This window comes from Physeter macrocephalus, chromosome 2 (genome assembly GCF_002837175.3).
Source record: "Physeter macrocephalus isolate SW-GA chromosome 2, ASM283717v5, whole genome shotgun sequence".
Taxonomy (NCBI): Eukaryota; Metazoa; Chordata; class Mammalia; order Artiodactyla; family Physeteridae; genus Physeter; species Physeter macrocephalus.
In genome coordinates this window covers 75,671,592-75,691,970 of record NC_041215.1, presented here as the reverse complement: position 1 = coordinate 75,691,970, position 20,379 = coordinate 75,671,592, and the positions used below count along the sequence as shown (strand labels likewise).

Below are 20,379 nucleotides of genomic sequence, written 5' to 3'. Positions count from 1 at the left end.
TTTGATTTCTCAGTATAAATTTGGCCAGTAATATTTTCTGCTTTTATTGTTGTAAATAGATCATTCTTGTGCCCTGCCCCGCCCCCACTGTGTGTCTGTGTGTGTGTGTGTGTGTGTGTGTGTGTGTGTGTGCGCGTGTGTGTCCATCCATAATTATCTATCGGGCATTATGTAAGCCATTCAAGACAAAATTTATTAAATTTTTTCTCGACTAAACTAAACTTCAATTTCATCAGGAATTTGTGATGGAACATTATTCCAAAAGTGTAACTTCCATTATCATTTGCTTAATTAGTGGAGCATTTTCTCATTCTCTTTCACCAAAATATTATGAAAAAGAGAAAAGACATTTTTAAAATGATATATTTAAGAGGCTGTAGAAAGTAATGAATGGGAAAAGGAAAATACTGACTTATGAATAGGCTCTAGAGAAAAAGAGAAATTTTTGTTTACTAATACCATTAGAGTTCTACTAGAAAATGAAAAAAATGAGATATTTGATCTAAGATCCTATGAAACACCTTCAATATGCTCTTGCATTAAACTTAAATTAGGTCTGAGTTAGGCTTGAGTAAATAACAAATACATTAAGTTTATACACTTGCAAAATAGTGGGATTTTATAGAACATATAACATTCTGCATACATGATTTATAGAGCTCTTTTATAAATAATTAGGGTAAATAATGCATAAGTAACTGAACAATACATCATATGAAAACTAAAATCAAAAAAATCATGTACGACCTAAATATATAAAATTTTTTATTTGTCAATCATACCTCAATAAAGCTGGGGGGAAAAAGAAATAACATAACTGATAAGGAAAAAAAGAAAACTAAAAACAATATTAACTTATATTTAGGATAAGCTTCATCACAACCTCTTCTATACTGGCACATTGAAATCTCTTATTCACTAAAGGGGAAAATAAAAAGAAACAAAAGTCTGGAAGTAACTATCAATTTAATAATTTAAATTTAAATTGAGGGTGATAATTGAAGTGGCTGCTGCTAGACTTTTACTACTATTTTTAGCATTCTGGTTAAGGTCATCATTTACAAGCCTCTGTATAAATTTAAGTACCTCAGAGGGGGAAAAAGTAGCTTTCTAGCATAAAACTAAAATTCCTTTACTAAACACTTTCTAACATAACAGTTTCTGGAATATTATCAGCCAATGCCAAACAACAAATTAACAAGAAAGAATAATTTATGTAAGTGAAATTATAGTTTCTGCCAATTCAAACAGACTAGAAGCTAAAACTCCTATTTATCAAAAACTTCTATAAAACATACTAAATCACTGGGTACAAGTAGGGTTTAAGTACATACATCAAGGGGTCAGTAAATACTGAATACTCTGTAAAAAATAAATTCCCAAACCTTAAATTTCCAAGAACAAAGTGATAACACAAAATAAAATATCAAAATCTACTACAACTAGTAAGAATTTTAAAAGTAACTTGGTTAAATTTCACATAAGTTCATATCTTTATGTTAGAAATTTCAAGGTGTTTCTGATCAGTCCTTTGCTCTGAAATCATTCCAAAATTACATATATATCTTCTTAAAATAACAACACATATTTTTGAAAAACTAATATATATTGATAATTTTAAATATTTACTAATATTTTTAGCATTTAAGAAAATATATTCATTTTTCAAAAAAATACATTATGTTTTAAACAATTTTTATTTCCCATATCAATCACATTAGGAAATATTTTAACTCCACTGATTTGGGACCAAGAATTAACTGTACATGACATTAAATAATATTACCCCTAGTATTCACGTTAATTCTCTAAACAATGACTACACAGTGATAGCATCAAAACCATGCTCATGAAAAATCTACTTTAAGTTCCAAATGATACTTCTCAGAAATATACCCTTACAAAAAGTACTGAAGAATCATGCTCAGTTTACAATATAAAGCATATTCATAAATAAAAGTAAACATCTACAATTTTAATACATTTGTGCACATCAAAATACAATACAAATGCCTTCACTGATTAACAGCAGCTATTTATATAGAAATCTGTAGGTGACACAAACTGTCTTTATAAAAATTTTCTTAAGTCCAGACAACATAAAAATTCTTTAAAAGAATTTAAGTTTGAGGAAAATTTTTTATCGTTGAGAATAATACACTGTTTTAATTTTGAACCAACATAATTCTGATTAATTACTATGACATTTATTTACTGACTAATCATAGTATAGAAAGAGCTAAATGTTCATGATTCTTCTAAGATTAACCATTTAAAGCGTATGATCACTATTAAAATTGATTATACAAAACATAAAAAGAATTTGAAAATACATCAAAAGACCATTTTGCCTATATATGCTTTCAAAATGAAATAATCAGAAATTTTTTAAAATTTAGCACTGCTTAAGACTTACTTAAACAAGACCTTTTACCAGCTGTGCTTGCACCACCTGAACATAAATTCCCTCCTCGATGAATTAATTCAAGTTCCAAATTGGTTCTGTAAGCAAAGCATTAAAAAGTATCTCAGTCATTAGATTGAAGTAATACTTTTTGTTTTATTGATATGTCTGAATAACCCTAAAGTTCTTCAACTTTATTATTTGAAAAATTATAGTTTATGCAATATCAGTAATAATCATATTTTATCTGATATTTAGAAATTGAAAAGGGGAACAGTTTACCTTCCCTTACTTATATGTTCATATTTATAACTGCAAAACTGCACACGTCACAGTGTAATTGTTGCAAAGTCCTAGATGTTGGCAAACATCTAAAAACTAGGCCTTAAGGAAGAAAACTGCAACACATTTCAAAAACCCGCATATGAATCTGATGAAAGAATCTGTACTCTGGCAGCCACTGATTAGGTGGTTACTGGCATATAACACACAAGGGCATACCAATTTTTCTATCAGAGAAATGTTTATCACTCACTGGAGCTTAGGTGGCATCTAGAAACCAATATTAAGAAACAAAATCACTAACATCAATGTGGCTATAAACAACACATATAATTAAACAGCAGTCTCCTTTATAGACTTCTAAAATTACAGTTTTATTAAAATACATTGTATAACTATTAACACTGCTAAACAACAATATTGTTCATATAAATTTGAAATTATATTTAGTGATTATTAGCTTACAGAATAGCAATAATTAGTAAATTGACATTTCAAAAATCAAATTGATACAGAATCTAAAGATTTACTCAAAAGCAGTAACAGTAAAATAGCCAATAAATTTTGACAAAATAATAAATGAAAATTCTGAGTGACTGTGTGTATTTTTATTTCAACAGTATTAATAAACTTAAACACACCTTTATTTGCCACAACTAAAACTGAATAAACTAGTTTATATCCAAGATATGTATATATGACACTAATAGTGAGATATCCCCCATTTAAAAAAAAAAAAAAGGCAACGTTTCAAGCTTACACTTTGCAAGTGAATTCAGGAAAAAATAGAATCCTATTTTATTTAAAACAAAACATTTTGAGCTGGTTTTGCTTGTATTTTGAACACAGAATGTTTTGAAATGTTATTTTCATGTATTTACTTATAAATGCAAACTGTTAAAAATATTAATATTTCTAAATCTGTATATTTGCCACCCATTTCTAAAAGAATGCTTTAATCCTCTCTACTCAGGAGGGAGAAAAAGCAATTTAACACTGATAATGTTCCTGCTCAGAGCTCCATCTGGTTGCTGCTGATAAGGGCATCTGTGTCACAAGGGAATTTTCCACCCTTCAGGTGATTTGCATTGCTCACTGAACTTCTAAAAACCTACCAGCAAGGAAGCAGGGACAAGGATTTCATATTAGTGGACAGAAAGCGAGCGGAGACCAGCATGTGTTCCTTCATCAAGGGAATATAAATGAGATCAATACATTTTGTTTTCACAAATCTTCTGTTGCCTAATCTGTAGAAAAAAATTAATGGCTATATTCTCTTATAAAAACTAAGATTTCCTAGATAGTACTTCTAAAAGAGCTAACCAGAAACGCGATTAATTCTTACAAATGAACGTCAGAACCAGAATGTCAACTTTTATTTCAGCATAATTTGCAAAAATATTCATTAAAATATAAATACAATAACAAGTCTATTTATTTAATCATCAAATAAGATACTTTAAAGGATGATAAACATGTTACCAGAAATTTCATTTTAAAGAATACTTGAAAGAAAACTACCAAATGTAATTAATTACTCCAGATTATGGTTGGAAGATCTCCTGTACAACATTCTTTCTGAGTTAAAAAAACAAAACTACCTATCCAAAGGGTTCGTATAATATCTAGGATTTTAAAAATCAATATGTCAGAAGCCCTAGCCATCAGCTTCTCCTTATTTAATTTATAACAAAATTGGCCCTTTAAGTCTTGATAGAGAAAAGAACACACAAATGTGTCACATGCCCCATGTCTGCTTTTCCCTCACTGCTGAAAATCGTAATGCAATATTCTGTTTCTGCCCTCCTGAATGGATGATAAAAAAATTAAAATGTATTGGGAGCAGAAGTTTTCCAAGCCTTTTTGTTCTTGGAGAAAAGTAGACTCAACTTCCTATATTTTCTAACACAAACACATTCAAATTAGTTTGGACAGGGAATAAAAAAGAAGAGAAAATCTCTACATTTGAAAGAAAGATTGCTTAAAGCCTATCATGGTGGCAACCTAGATACACCCATATAAAAACTCCTCCAACTATGCTCTAGTTTCTTTTTGCTTGACCAAGTATGCCTTCTTCCCCTCGTTTGGCACTAACTTATATTTTTAGAGCTATAATTTGAAAAACAAACGTGTGTATAAACACACACACACAGAGACTCAAACACATACTGGTATAGTGTGGGTTCAAGGCCTGAGCCTACCCCTACTAGATGACCAATTAATTCAATTTCTCAGAGAAGAAAAGATCTTCATCCATACCATGGCCTGGCCTATATTATCGAATACTCAGCTCAAGCTCTAACTCCTCCAAGAGTTAGGGAGAACTAACTCCCTTTTCTTGGAACAGGAAAGAAGCGCTTCTACACACTTTATATTTCAATTTGCTCGTCTTTCCTTTTGAAGTTCTACAGCACTTTCTCAATATGATATATCTATTTTAAAAATATATATTTTTAATATTTATATTTTAAAATATTTTATATATTAAAAAAATTTTATTGTTTTATACAGATTGATGTATATTAGTTTTGTCTCTCCAACTAAACTGTAAATTCCTGGAGACCAGGGACCATTTCAGATACAGCTTCTATATCCCTGATGGTACCTAGCAAAGTGTTCAAAAAATTCCCAGGACCTGAACACCTCTTTGTTTTGATATGTAGCCAGTGATAAGATTCTCTAATCCCTGCAGTTTATTATCATTACCTTGTTGACCCTTCCTTTAGTTTTAAAAAGGATTCATTATTTGGTGTTTTAGCAAGCATTCTTCTTATTTCAAACATGATTAGTTTATAAAGTTTAAACTTATAATGCAACTAATGTATAAAGCAAGCTGCATTCACTCTTTCACTCTACTGAACAGTTTACCCACTTATGACTTAAAGATGTCTCTCCATCTACATCTCAGTTACTCACATTTCACCTTCTTTCCATTTCCATGTTTCTCACATATACAGGCTAAGTGCTACTTACTAATAACTCTAGGCTATATATAACTTGGGTCCAAAATCTTTGGAAAAATCAATTACTCAAATTAGTGTGATTCATTGTTTCAATAATGAAATAATGAATTGGCATTGAAGTGAAGAAAGCTTTCTTCTCCAAAATTAGTTTTCCATAATCCGTTTGAATGACTGATATTTGCAGTAGAATGTTTTTTGGAAATACATTAAAACTTGAATATAGTAATTTTAATTTTAATGCAACAAAAAGAGATCATTCCAACAATTTCTTCTTTGCTGCCCTCAGAAAATTCTCCAAGGCTTCACCTTGCAAATAAAATAAAAAACAAGAGATACATATTGTCCTACCAAAAAATAAAAAATAGCTCAAAAACAATTATTAAAGGACACAGCTTTACACGCTAGTTACCCACTAGAAATATTTTGTTTCTAAACATCAAAAAAATTTAAGCTCCCCAAAGAGCAAACAAAATTACTTATTCAGCTGGGAGAAATTCAGTCCTGGGAAACTAGGGTTGTAGCCCATTCAAATTACTAATGTCAAATACAAATACATTTGCACATTCTAAGGAACTATACATTTAAGAACCACAACATTTAATTCAAAAGTTAAATAACTGAAATTAATTTTATTTCTAAATATTTTACTTACTTAACCATTTTAAATACAGCTAAATATTTCAATGACTACATTTTAAGCATAAAAATGATCATAATCTGTAATCATAAGTATTTAATGAAACAAGGTTATATGCCAGGCAGAAGATAACTATAAAGACCTGGTTTCCTACCTTGAAAAAGTTACATCTTTTTCAAATAGAATACACATGCTTTTTTCCTTTAACTCATGTTTTTGTTAATTTTTGAGTCAATTTGTTCTCTGTGTTTCTTTTTAATGATTAAGTAAAACTTAGAGAAGGCATGCAATCTCACTGTGAGAACATTGCAATGGCCTGGGTAATTTTAACCAAGGATAAGGTTTTTAAAGGTTAAATACTTTCACTTTTGGAATCATTATATTGTTGCTTTAGAGTTTACCACTAAGGATCAGAGAAGGATGGGAGGATGGGAGAACATATTTTCTCCACTTCTCTGTATACACCCTTAGTAAATAACATTTGACATCTGTCCCTGCTTCTATATAAAAGAGAAAAACAAAAATATGTTGATTCAAAAAGTCTCCCATTATCACAGCAAGCTCTCTATAAATATTTCTATTAAAAAATTATATATATAGTCTATAAATTATTTATATATTTAAACAAAGAAATAGCAATCCAAAACTTCTACTGAACTAAATTTAAATCAAATTATTTGATTTATCATACTACAGCAAAATTCCATGTACAGATCATTCCCATTCAACCAGGATTTTCTTATAAGGTCAGTCCTAATAAAATCAAAGGCATAAATGCACAAGTGACATAAATGTGTGTGTATATACATGCACTGAGCTGGTCTACATCCATGTCACTTTTCTACAACATTATTACCATAATATTGTACAGAACTTTATAAAACCTTGAAACCTGGCAAAATTAAATTATATTCAATTTAGTTTTCACATAAAGTATATTTTATTGCAAGTATGTAATTGGTAACTCTTCAGAGACAAAATGTTAAATTAACTGTTATATCTTCCCTCAAAGCATTCTAGATAAATAACAATAGCCTAGGAATACACAGACTAGATAGTTACTTCCCAATCCATTAGATCCTTTTACATCAATCCATGTCCAGAATTTGCATTCTTAGACCAAATACTAATGTTTCCTTATCCTGAGGTCTAACTTGCTTGCTGCAATTTTCTTAAGTCTGGTTCCATTTTTCCTGGGTTCAAAACAGTACATAGTTCATTCACTCTTTTGTTACCCTCTGTTCCAGGAATGGGGCAGAGAGAATGGTCATGATGAACTTCATGTATATATGACTTATAAAAGCTGAACTAAGGAGAGGAAAAAGGAGAACAGTAATTGAAAGAAAACTATACCTCAGCTCAAGAAATCTGAGTTCTAGTCCTACTCTACCACTAATTTGTTGCATGACTTCAAGTCATGTTTTTTCTCTAAATCTTACCTATTACAATACTACTTGAACAAAATACGAAGTATGCTTCTAGAGATATCCAGGGGTCTACAATATCAGATCTGGCAGAATGTGTTTACAATTGTGCCTGCTTCTCTACTATTTTTTTTTTTTTTTTTTACAGTTCTCCATTTTCATTCAATTAAGTTTTCTAAAATTCCTATTTGGAATTATTTCTTAGGTATTGAACACCTACTCAGTAGATTAGACTATTTCTACCTAATCTGAAAGATGAGAAGCATTTACCTCTGTTTTCTTGAGACTCTGGTAGCTACTCACAGAAGTTTAGAACATGACTGATCTCTTGTTTCCTCTCCTTTATCTGATTTTCTAAACCACCTATAGTCTTCTAGGACATTACTAGATCTTGCATGAGCTTAAAACAAACAAAAGTAAGTTCTTCTTACTGTTCTTATTTTTTTATAAATTAGAAGTATTTAACATATTACAATGTTTTAGTTCTTAGTATTATCACTTTTTTGACAGGGCTTAAACAGTGATTTCTTAACAACACCCTTCATATATAATACTCACATGCTTTGAGGTAGACATCTGTCCCAAATGTTAATAATATACTTTTCCTCATATATCCTATAATGCTTAATAATACTTAAACCAGTATTCCATTAAAATAAAAACTTCTCAGAAAAATGAAGGAAAACTCTACTTTTATAGACCTTCTAGGAGGTTGTAAAACTAGCCATAATTTCAACCAATATTAAAAATATGCAACCTTTTTTCAAATAAATATGAATGAGAAATAAAATAAACTATTAACATTAAGTAAATATAAAAGTATATACTATGTATACCTACCTAGCAACAGAATACATAAAGAGAAAATCATTATCTGGTGAGCCTGGAGTCTTGCTATAGTCTCTATATTTCTTCTGAGTGGTATTTTTGATATCTTTCATTACAGATTCCATTTCTTTACTTAAGTTGGTTTCTGACTGTAAAAAAACACAAACATACATGTAAAGTTAATGTATATTCATTTTACCTAATAACAGTCTAACACTACATTGTTTATTGTATGAGCACACTAGGAAATTAAGGTTTAAAAGTCAAAACAGATGTACATTAGCTATGCACTATAAATATGTTGAGTGCACAAAGATAAAACAGATCAAGAGGTATTTTCTCTTATTTTAGGGACCTTTTATTCTAATTTTATATTGTGATCCAACTATGAATTAACCATACAAACTATATTCTAAACAAATGAGTATATGTCATTAAAATATCTTAGAACAGTTTCCATGCTTATAAAAAATCTTTCATTTAAGTTCATTTTTTCAAGATTAGTATTGATGTCCCTTACTTTAAGCATATTTTAATCACATAAAAATCTGGATTTAGAAAAGAAAAAAAACACATAGACTCAAAAATTAGTCTTCAATTCAGAAAAGGAGATGAATCTTTCTGATTAGCTTTAAACTATGAATTTCTGTTGAAAAAGTCAGATATTCATAGTTTTCATAAATTTACTGCATATACTGGGCATAGCTGTCACTCCTCTCAGGGACCATAACATAAATCTATAATGAAGGTGAAATATTTAAGAATTTAAATCAAATAAATCCTACTGGATGGGATAAAAGATGGGTTCACTTAGACCAAATCTCACAGTAAAATAGATTGACTTATGGTTCAATCATATATACAATATTTTCTCTCTCTAATACACACACACATACACACAAATGAATGTGTAAGTCTATAATTACACATACAGAAAGTTTGCATGTATGTGTGTAAATACATCATCTTAATTTTAATATACCTAATGGGCATATTTTTAAATGATTAGATTGTGCTTTACATTGCAAGATACATCTATATAATGCTGGACTTTGTTTTTAAATATTTCAACATAACCATATCTAAGCTTATAGGATATTTCATGATCTGGAAGATGTATATTAAAACTATAACAATTTAGACTAAGGAAAAGCATAGCCTTTAGTAATAATTTGTTCTGTTACTCTCATTTTTGTTTTTAATAACCACCAACAGAAGAGTAAAACCTCTAAAAGCAATTTCTACTAAATATACAAGGTCCAGAGTAATTTAGAAATAGAACAAAAATTAAAGCTGAAAAGCAGAGCTGAGTTAACCAGGATATTTCTGCCTTACACTGATGCTTACTGGGAAAGCTCCCGGACGTCCCTGCAGCTCCTCCACCTCCTTTATGAGATCTTGTATGCTTTTGTTACTAGGACGTTGCCAAAGGTTGTTTTCGACATTGCTTCCAGGATAACAAGGAAGAACACTGTTAGCAAACTGCCTACAGAGAGGACATGTGAATTCTCCTTTGTCCACTGAGAAGCCCTGAAGAACCTGGTCATTCTAAAAGATGAAACGAACATACAGCTATATGATGCACACGTTTAAAGAAAACAAAATTAACACCACTACATTTTATAGTAAATAAATGAACCATACAAAAAAGGACCTCTAATACATGTCATAAAAGCATAAAATCATTTAACTGTTGAAGATCATCAAATCACTTCTTACATCATGGCAATCATGCAACACTTGCCATCACCAATGAACGGCTTAAGTATCCTACTCTTCTCTCAGTATGAAACATTCAAATAATGATGCAATCAATCTGAAATGTGGATTTAAGATAGAGAATAACTCAAAAAGCAGGCCACATTAAAGTGAATCACCTTCCTCTTACCCCATGTCCCTGTTTTCTTCACCTATAAGTGACTACTGGAAAGATTCTCCCAGTGCTCATGTTATTTGATGTAGGATAGACAGCTTTTGAGAGTATTTAAGCCTAAAAAAATGTAATGTGTCTTCCAAGGTGTCTAATGGCTGAACACAACTGATTGGACTTGATGCAGTGGGTTTGTTTAGGTTTAATGGAGAGGGGAAAGATTTAGTTAGAATACTCAGAACATAAGGGTGATAAGGAGGGGAATTAATTTAACATCCTCTCCTTCAGATGTTCCTGATAGGAGAAGGAAGAAAAATGAGAATTTTTGAAACAGAGACACATAAAGCACATATGCCTAGGAGGAAACTCTTGCTCATGAGAGATTGCAATTCATGCTAACTAACCAGGATTTAAGGCAGGAATCCAGGCTGCTATATTTGTTCCTTTCTTTTGCCTGACACTACCCATATCTGTTTTGCTCTTTCAGGCTACTGCTATTGTGTAGTCCTAACCAGTATCTTACTCTTTTTTCCAGCGGTCTCTCTTATTCTGCCACTAACCTAATGCTTTATCTCAAAATATGTTTTTAATGTACTAATATATGTATGAATGCTACAATATGACCATTATTACTAACAAGACAAAAATAATGAGAAAAAAGGATACAAAGAAGAAAAAATGAATTTATTTGCCCATGGTTACAAAGGTAGTTAATGACAATGTCAGAATGAACTTAGGTTTCCCAACTCTTTAATTTAGTGTTCATTTCACTGTATCTTGGATTTCAAGTACTTTGTCCAAAAGAACTGAATTCTATTTTTTTTTTTACCCTGTGACACTTATTTTTTCAATTCCTTAAAAATCTAACACCATGTCTTCTTAAATCCAATTCTATAAACAAATGCTAAGCTCCTATCACGTGTCAAATGCTGCACCATGTGACAGCAAAAAGAGTTAAGAGACATCTTCATTTAAGGTACTGACAATTTAAAAGCAAACAGAAACAAATTATAACAATAGTGTGATAAATGCAACAGAGAAGGCTTCCCAAAGAAGACTTGTGAAGTAAGTTTTAAAGATATACAAGAGGCGTGTACTAAAAGGTTGGGGCACGGGTCCTGGTCATTGAATGACATTCTATGATAAGCTTCCCTGTAGCCATAATTTTAAAGAATGTTAGGTCCTCATTCTAGCCTTGATTGGAAACTAGGTTCTTTCCTGAAGCATCACCAGAAGCCCTCTCAACTAGGCACTGTTCATTTTCCCACATCTCTCAAACCTCAGTATCCTCATCTCCAGTGCTGGCTCAAGATCATTTCTCTTGCATTCCCAGTGTGGCTCATGCCATTTAGTGAGATCACCCCTTTTCCTTCCTTTTTACTGTCATCCATTGCCCTTAATATCTGAAGACTTTGGTACCTAGATCAGTTTTCCTCATCACTCCAAGTCCTGCCATCCTCACACACAATTTCAATGTATGTAGACAACCAATCTTATATCTTAGTCCCTTAGCTCCTTGACCTCATCAACTCCAATGGCTTTGACCTCCACTCTACCCTAGCACCTGTTACCATGACCACATCCTTACCTTGTAATGACCAAAAATTGTCCATATCTGAAAATATTAAATTCAAACATCTTATATTTTGTCAACTCCTATCTTTTAGCCCCTCCCTTTTTCCTCAGTTTATATGGTCTTTCCTATCCTACCATACACCATGATATATCATTTTAAAAACTCTCAAGTCAACACTTCTCGTTCTCCCTCCATATGTCCTTCTATGATACACAGCTAAACAAAATCTTCATACAAAATTAATCCAGTGTATGACTTCCAATTCTGCATTCAAACTGAGTGCTGTTAGAGAAAACTGAAGTAGCTTCTTGCTACAAACTGCTTCCCACCTCAACTTAGCCCTGAATACTTCCTGGTAATCTTTCTCCAACATCCTATGAAGCATTCTTTCACCCAATTCCAAAGTGGTTTTTCTAAACCGTCTCCTCACTTGTCAAGTCCCTTTACCTACCCCAGCTTTGGCCACTCTACTCTAGGAACATAAAGCTACACCTCCTACTTCAGAAAGAAGAGGGTCATGGCAGTGAGACAGGAGGAAAGGGGACAGGGCACAACCTTTAAAAGAATGACACAGCTGTTGAGGATACGACAAACTGGTTAGAACCAACTAGGTCCAAGATGGTATAAGATTCGACTTCCAGTAGACCTTGAGCCTCATTATATGCTCACTGTAATACATTAGCATATGCTAAATGACACACCCACCAGTGCCATGACAATTCCAAGGCTAACCATAAAAGGCCAAAACGTGGGTGATGGCCCAGTTCCTGGAAATCCCCACCCCTTCCCCAAAGTAGCTGGAATAATCCTCCCACTTGCTAGCCTATGAAATTCCCAGTCCATAAAAACTAACCACCCCTATACCCCAGGGTGCTCTCACCCTCTGAGAAGGACTGCATTCTGCCTATGGAATGTGTACTTCCCTGAATAAATCCCTTTCACTTTATTATGGCTCGCTCTTGAATTCTTTCCTGAACAAAGCCAAGGACCCTCACTTGGCGGTCTTCCCCAGGGACATGCCCGAGACCTGGGACATTGACCATCCTCTCATGCCTGCCCCATTCGCCTGCAACAGCAGCTCCTTCAGCTTGCTGCCTTCTCCCACCCCAAATATCTGATAAATAAATACCATCAGTGCTTCCACCCACTTTCTTCCTTCTACTCCCTTTGCTAATATCTCCTAACTAGTCTCCCAACCATATCATTGCCAGTATGATCTACCTAATGTGAGACACTTATTCCCGATCAAAATCTTTCAGTGATCACCAACACCTCTTACCTTAATTCTTTCCTCCCTCTTATGCTCCACATGCAATCTCTCACCAAGTCTAGAAAATCCTTCTCTAAATATATTTCAAGCAACCTAAGTGTCCATTGACAGATGAATGAAGATGTAGCACATATATACAATGGAATATTACTCAGCCATAAAAAGAAACAAAATTGAGTTATTTGTAGTGAGGTGGATGGACCTAGAGACTGTCATACAGAGTGAAGTAAGTCAGAAAGAGAAAAACAAATACCGTATGCTAACACATATATATGGAATCTAAAAAAAAAAAAGGTTATGAAGAACGTTGGGGCAGGACGGGAATAAAGACGCAGACCTACTAGAGAATGGACTTGAGGACACAGGGAGGGGGAAGGATAAGCTGGGACGAAGTGAGAGAGTGACATGGACATATATACACTACCAAATGTAAAACAGATCGCTAGTGGGAAGCAGCCGCATAGCAGAGGGAGATCAGCTCGGTGCTTTGTGACCACCTAGAGGGGTGGGATACGGAGGGTGGGAGGGAGGGAAATGCAAGAGGGAAAAGACATGCGGATATGTGTATATGTATAGCTGATCCACTTTGTTATACAGCAGAAACTAACACACCATTGTAAAGCAATTATACTCCAATAAAGATGTTAAAAAAAAAATTTCAAATCTCTAACCTCTTCTCCATCGTCACTGCCATGACTAAGCCCAAGCCACCATCATCTCTTTCCTCCTAAATAATATATGCTATCACCATATTCTTTCTTATTCTCCTGCAATCTCACACCCTAAAATCTACACAACCACCACAATAATCTTTCTGAATGTCATCTCTCTGCTTAAGAGTCTTAAATGGCTTTAATGGCTCTCTGTAAGGAATCTGTCTAAAGTACAAATTCCTTACATGGACCACAAGACCTTTTACAATATAACCCCTAATTACTTCTTCAGTCTTCTCTCTTATCACTCAAGCACCTTACTTCATCAAATTATGGAACTTGCAGATATCCCAATAAGACCCTGTGCATACCTCATAACTCGTAGCACCTATACCGCAACTATTTGTTTATTTCTGTCTCACACAATGCACAGTAAATTCCTCGAGGGAAGAAACTGTCTTATTCACTGATGTATCCCCCAATGTCTATCACAGTGCCTGGAACACTGTAGGCACTGAATAAATATTTGTTGAATGACTGACTGAATACAGAAGTATGAAAAATGCATAATGTGCTTAAGGAACTATTAATTAGTTTATTAATGCTGAATTGATGAAAGACAAAGCTAAAGTAACATGCAAGCCCAGATCATGGAATGTCTTGAATGCCATTCAAGGAAGAGTGAACTTTATCCCAACAGGAAGAAATCAGTAAAGAATTTTTAAGCCAACAACATGTCACGAGATTTACATTTTAGAAAGATCAATGTAATGAATAAATTAGACTTGGAGTAAGGAAACTGATAAGAAAGCAATTGCAACAGTCAAGATGAAAGATGAAGGCATATGCAAAAAAGCAGAAGTGGGAATAATGTAGGCAGAATGTAGTCAAGTGAGATTTAGGAAATGGAATCAATAGAATTTGTTATGTGACTTAATGTGAGAGGTACAGAGTAGGAAGGGAAAAACAGAACTCTTCTGGTTCTGAGTCAGGAATCTGGGAATAGGGCAGGCCATGCTTTTAAGAAGCTGAGCTGAGAGAAAAAGAAAGACTGCAGCTACGTGAGAATGCAAGATCAAGGGAAGGAATTTTGAATGCCAGAGGCTTGAGCATCTTTATGAACTGAAATGAAGAGACAGAATGGGCAGAAAAACTGAAGACACAGAAGAAAAAGAGGTTACTTACTGATAGACCAAGGCCCCTGAGGTGATGGGGAGAAAGGAAAACTAGAGCATAAACAGAAAATTATTCTTGAACAGAAAAAGGAATACTACCCTCAAAAGTAAAAAAGAGGGGACTTCCCTGGTGGCGCAGTTGTTAAGAATCCGCCTGCCAATGTAGGGGACACAGGTTCAAGCCCTGGTCCGGGAAGATCCCACATGACATGGAGCAACTAAGCTCGTGCACCACGACTACTGAGCCTGCACTCTAGAGCCTGTGAGCCACAACTACTGAGCCCACGTGCCACAACTACTGAAGCCTGTGCACCCTAGAGCCCATGCTCCACAACAAGAGAAGCCACCGCAATGAGAAGCCCGCGCACTGCAATGAAGAGTAGCCCCTGCTCACCGCAACTACAGAAAGCCTGCACACAGCAACAAAGACCCAACGCAGCCAAAAAAATAAATTAATTATTTTTTTTAAAAAAGTGAAAAAGAAAGGATTGGCTGGGATGCAGTCACTTATCGGGGAACAGAAAAGCAAGGTAGGAAGCTAAGGTAGTATGTGACAGCCACTGTTGTCTTGGTGCCACAAGAAGAGACAGATCTGATGAGAGGAATGGCATCTTGGGATTTAGGCAAAGAGTCTGGGATAGCTGCTAAGGAGACTAGGAGAGGAAACTGATCAAAGACAGGTAAATGAATTGATAAGTAATATCTACAGTCCATGACCCCAATCTAAGCCACTATTCTAAGAAACCACTGATTTGTGGAGGTACCAGTTCACCTAGTTTTATGATTTTTCTAACAGTGCTAGCTGACTGGGTATAAAATCAAAGGAGATCGATTAAATGACTGGTTTTAAGAGCAGAAAGGGGATAGTACAAGAAAGTGAGGCAAGGAAAGAGCTAGCGTATTAGGAAAATGCAAGGGGCTAAAGGACTAGAGATCTTGAGGTCAGAAGAAAAACACACTAATAAGAGTAAAAATAAGAGACTTTGAAGAATAATCACATAATGATATGGTAGGATATTAAAGCTTACTATTTTTGAGCTGGAGTAGCAAAGTCTAAAATTATAGCCGTGGAAGTTAGTTGCTAATGTGAAGTAAAAAAATGAAATCCCTAAAGTTGAAGAGGTCAAGGAACTGTGAGGCTGAACAGTCCAAATGGCAATCATAATCACCCAAGATGAATTAGGATGTATATACTGTAAAAATATTTAATACCTGGAAAGAAACATACACCTTTAAAATGTTTCAATTGACTTACCCGTAATGATTCCATATAAGATTTATGACAATCTATATGTAATGTGTGGCCACAGGTTTGTACATAAACACCTCCTTCCCAGCCAATTGATACTGCCAAGAGACAAGAACTCTTAAAAAAGAAAGAAAAGGACAAAATACAATTAATTTTAAAGAAGTAGAAACATATCTAAACAAATCCACATAAACCTCTCAAAGATTTCATATTGTTACACTAATGTGAGCTTTGTATTTTTGTGATGTAAAGAAACACCCGACTTGACAGCCCTGAGGCAATATCTTTAAACTTAGAACAGAGTTCTAGCTTCCAAACAACTATACTCATAATGAAAGAGAATAATTATTAATTAGCCTTTCTCTACCCCATAAGATATAATAAACTATACTGCTACTGAGTATTTTACCTGTTCGACATGGTACTTGATTTCTCTGTGATATCTAACCTTAACAACTGCCTTCTTAAAGCACCTACTTCCCTCTAGTTTTCATAATGCTACTCTCTTTTGGTTTTTCTCCAATCTCTTTAACCATTTGGTTTAGGCCTCCTTTTAAGACTTTTCTGTCTTCGCCTGCCCCTTCAAATGTTTAAATTCCTCAAGGTTCTATTCTTAGTGCTATTCTCTTATTAAAACTACTCTCCCTGAGTGACTTAATCAGTAAATTCAACTACCCTCCATGCCTGGGTCTCTTGCCTGAGTGTCAGATAAAAATGTTCAGCTGCCAACCAAAAATCTCCAATTTGAGGTCCCTCAGATAACATAAAACCAATGTGTCAAAAACTTTCATTTTCTCTACGAATCTTTCTCTTCCTCTTGGTTTAAAAACTCCACATCTGTTTAGTCACCAAATCAGAAAGCTAAAAGTTATTCCACATCACCCCCTTTCCTTCACACCACAGAATTGGTTCCCAAACCTTATGAAATCCATCTCCTAAATAATTCATGATTTTGGCCTGTTCTCGCAAGCCTGTGTCACTTGCTGTGGGGACAGGGTTCTTAAATAAAGTTTCTTGTCTCCATGATGCATCCTGCACACATCTTTCTAAAGTACAAATGTGGTTATAAGAATAACCCCCAAAAGTGACTAAACATTTACAAGGGTTTAATATAATAAACACTAAAAAAGGGACCCAGATTATATAAGCAAACTACATACCCTTTTAAAATTTGTTTTAAAAGTTAATTGCTTTCATCTCTTTCTCTTTCAAATTCTTCTCTGCTAATTCCTTCCCTTCGACTTATAAACAGGCTTATTAGATTTTTCCTCCTAAAGTAATTTTCTTTGAATTTCATTTGGCCTCTGTCAAACAGCATTTCAGCCTGAACTTGAGTTCACCCTCTAGAGTGTGCAGCAAATAGATGGCCAAGCCAGGGCAATATTACACATGAGGTCTAACATGACAGTATATGATGAAAGATTTGAGAGCCATCAAAACTGAGTAAATTAAATTTTATTTCTATGTTGGAAAAAAATTTATACATTATAATGTAAGATGACCAAATCATCTTTAAACAATAGTAAACAGAGTTTAACATTAAATCGACTCTTCATGAGCATCTGAAAATTAAAAATATTACACAGTGTAAAATGCCTTCCCAGAAAATTCAAAGTTGTGCAACAGCACAAATCAAATACTCACAGCAGGTGAGCTAGCTTCTACTGTTATACATCAGAAAAACAACAAGAGACCTGCTCATCTCTGCTTTATGTTTTGGAGCCATTTGAAGTAGAAGCAGATTTGGGCATTAGATCATTTTAGAATGGTTGGTAGGCAGCTAATAAACAAGCTGCTCTCTTTGGCAATGTATTATAAAAATGTAATTAATCTTTCTTTTTAATAAAAGCAGTTAGCTTTTAAAACTGAAAATAGTAGGTCATTTGTCTATGTAACTGTTAGATGTCTTATTTTAATCTGCTAGAGTTATAAAAAGCAGGAAATCATTTACTAATATGAGACCTATATTTTAGGAAGACCTATATTCAACAATGTGCTCACCACTGGGCTGTGTTTAACACTGAATCTTCACAACCTCAATATTTATTAAAACTTCATACAGTAAGTGGTCTTATCCCTTTTTATAAAAAGGGAGTGAAAAACTGACCAAGATCACTCAGTTAAAAGTGGCAGAGCCCAAGTTCAACCCTAAGTCTATCTGACTCCAAATCTCAGGTTCCCTCCCTACTGTGTCATATCTCTCATATATAACACTTCCAATTTCACTAGTAAACATACCATGTTACATGACTGAAATTCTACACATCAACTCTATAAAATGCATGCATTTGGTATGAAGAGAGCAGAATTCATGCAGTTTAATTCTATAATCAGTATCAGTGTCCACTGATAACTCTTCTGCTCTATATGGTCTGTCTGGCTACAAAACTGAAATACAGTAAGCATCCACAATACACAAGCATGTGCTAGTCCCTGAGGGGACTAAAACCAATAGAAGAAATGGCCCTAGACCTCCAGAGGTATACAGTCCAGAGAGCACACCATTTATAAATAAAATAACCATTATGAAAGTACACAAAAGTATTAATGTAGAAATAAAATCTCACAATCACTCACAAAAGCAAAACAGAGATTCAGTCCAGTTCAGATATCAGTTCAGAGCTTTTTTACAAAAAAGACTTTTTTTCTAGAAATGAATAGCTATTTTGACTGTAAGAAAGAGATACCCTACTTTTTCTCTCCTTTATTAGATCTCCCCTTCAAAATTATTATGCTCTTAGGTCTGGGTTATATTTTGACTGAATAAGTTGAAGAAAAAATATAAAACTCTGGAGAGAAATAACCATCAATTTTGCAGACAAAAATACCATTTAATAAAAAAGGGTACTTACATCCTTAAAATAACGCTGTAATAATGAGAGCCTCACATCATGAACCGCTGCACATGTATCCCAAGGGTAAATCTGCTCCTCTTCAGTGATAGGCAACTTCTTTGGCTCAATGTTGTCACGGCACTGCCCCAAAACTACATTAACAACAGAGATAAGAGCTCATTAAAAAACCAACATGTAGACTTTATAAAACCAAGAAAAGCGGAGTTATTTACCATAAGCTTCACTCAGTTTTTCACCATTACAATATTTTTAAAGACCTAAAAAAAAAGTGATATTCTAGTTTTCTTCTACAGAATAAATAAAGCTTTACATATGGCAATACTTATTTTCTAAAATAATACCAAAATATGAGTCTGAACTCTGGATGGTTTCCAAAATCTATCCAGAGAAAAAGCCTAGAAGTTATAACTCACCAGTAAAAATAAACTTCACTTCTAAATATACTATTTTTCACCAAAAGGAAATAGATATCACTGGAGGAAAAGCTAAGTCCACGGTTGGGGAGAAGTGCAAGGTGAGCCTGGAATTTTGTGTAATAAAGAGTAAGGAGGTATTCAAACACTGAGGGGGCAGGTCATGAGGACCTAAAGGAGTTCTGACTAGCCAAATTTGAGAAAATTTGAGAATCAAAAAGAATGATGACAGTAACAGATAACACATTCATTGATTCGGGCAAGGAACATCAAGTAAAAGGGTATGATGTTAGACTCTCAATGTATCATCCTATAGAATACCAACCAAGTGATTAAACTTGGTTAGCATCACCAATAATGGAACAAACTGTCACTATGAGCCTCCTAATGTGATGCAACGGGAAAGAACATCATCATAATAGTGCTCATGCCAAAAATGTTTAACTTGAATCTAATAACAGGGAAACAATCATAAATCTAGAAAATGACACAGTCTACAGAACTGACCCGAACTCTAAAATTTTTAAAAAGGCCTGGAGAAACTGTTCTGGAGTAGAGACTAACAAGAAATGACAACTAAATGCAACACATGATCTTTGCTTGGCTCTTGGATCAAGAAAAAAATATAACTGTTATAAAAAATATTATTGGGACAATTGGGAGAATTTGAACATAGAATATTTGATTTTATTAATATTAAATTTCTTGGGTATGATAATGGTACTAAGGTTATATAAAAGAATATCTTTGTTCTCAGGTGATACCCTAAAGTATTTAGGG

General features: G+C 33.8%; 1 protein-coding gene across 8 annotated transcripts in view; it reads right to left on the bottom strand.

Annotated features, from left to right (window-relative positions):
• Positions 1-20,379, bottom strand: part of UBR3 (ubiquitin protein ligase E3 component n-recognin 3) — a 229,007-nt gene that overhangs the window by 50,569 nt on the left and 158,059 nt on the right. For 6 of the 8 annotated variants that reach the window (XM_055088455.1, XM_055088442.1, XM_055088451.1 and 3 more), the window contains 5 exons: positions 19,184-19,317; positions 16,338-16,448; positions 9,874-10,086; positions 8,551-8,687; positions 2,417-2,502 (listed from right to left, as the gene is read on the bottom strand). In XM_055088455.1, the coding sequence (XP_054944430.1) occupies positions 2,417-2,502; positions 8,551-8,687; positions 9,874-10,086; positions 16,338-16,448; positions 19,184-19,317 (681 nt within the window). The remainder of the gene's footprint in view (positions 1-2,416; positions 2,503-8,550; positions 8,688-9,873; positions 10,087-16,337; positions 16,449-19,183; positions 19,318-20,379) is intronic. The other 2 variants (XM_055088447.1, XM_055088454.1) reach the window with 1 other exon arrangement.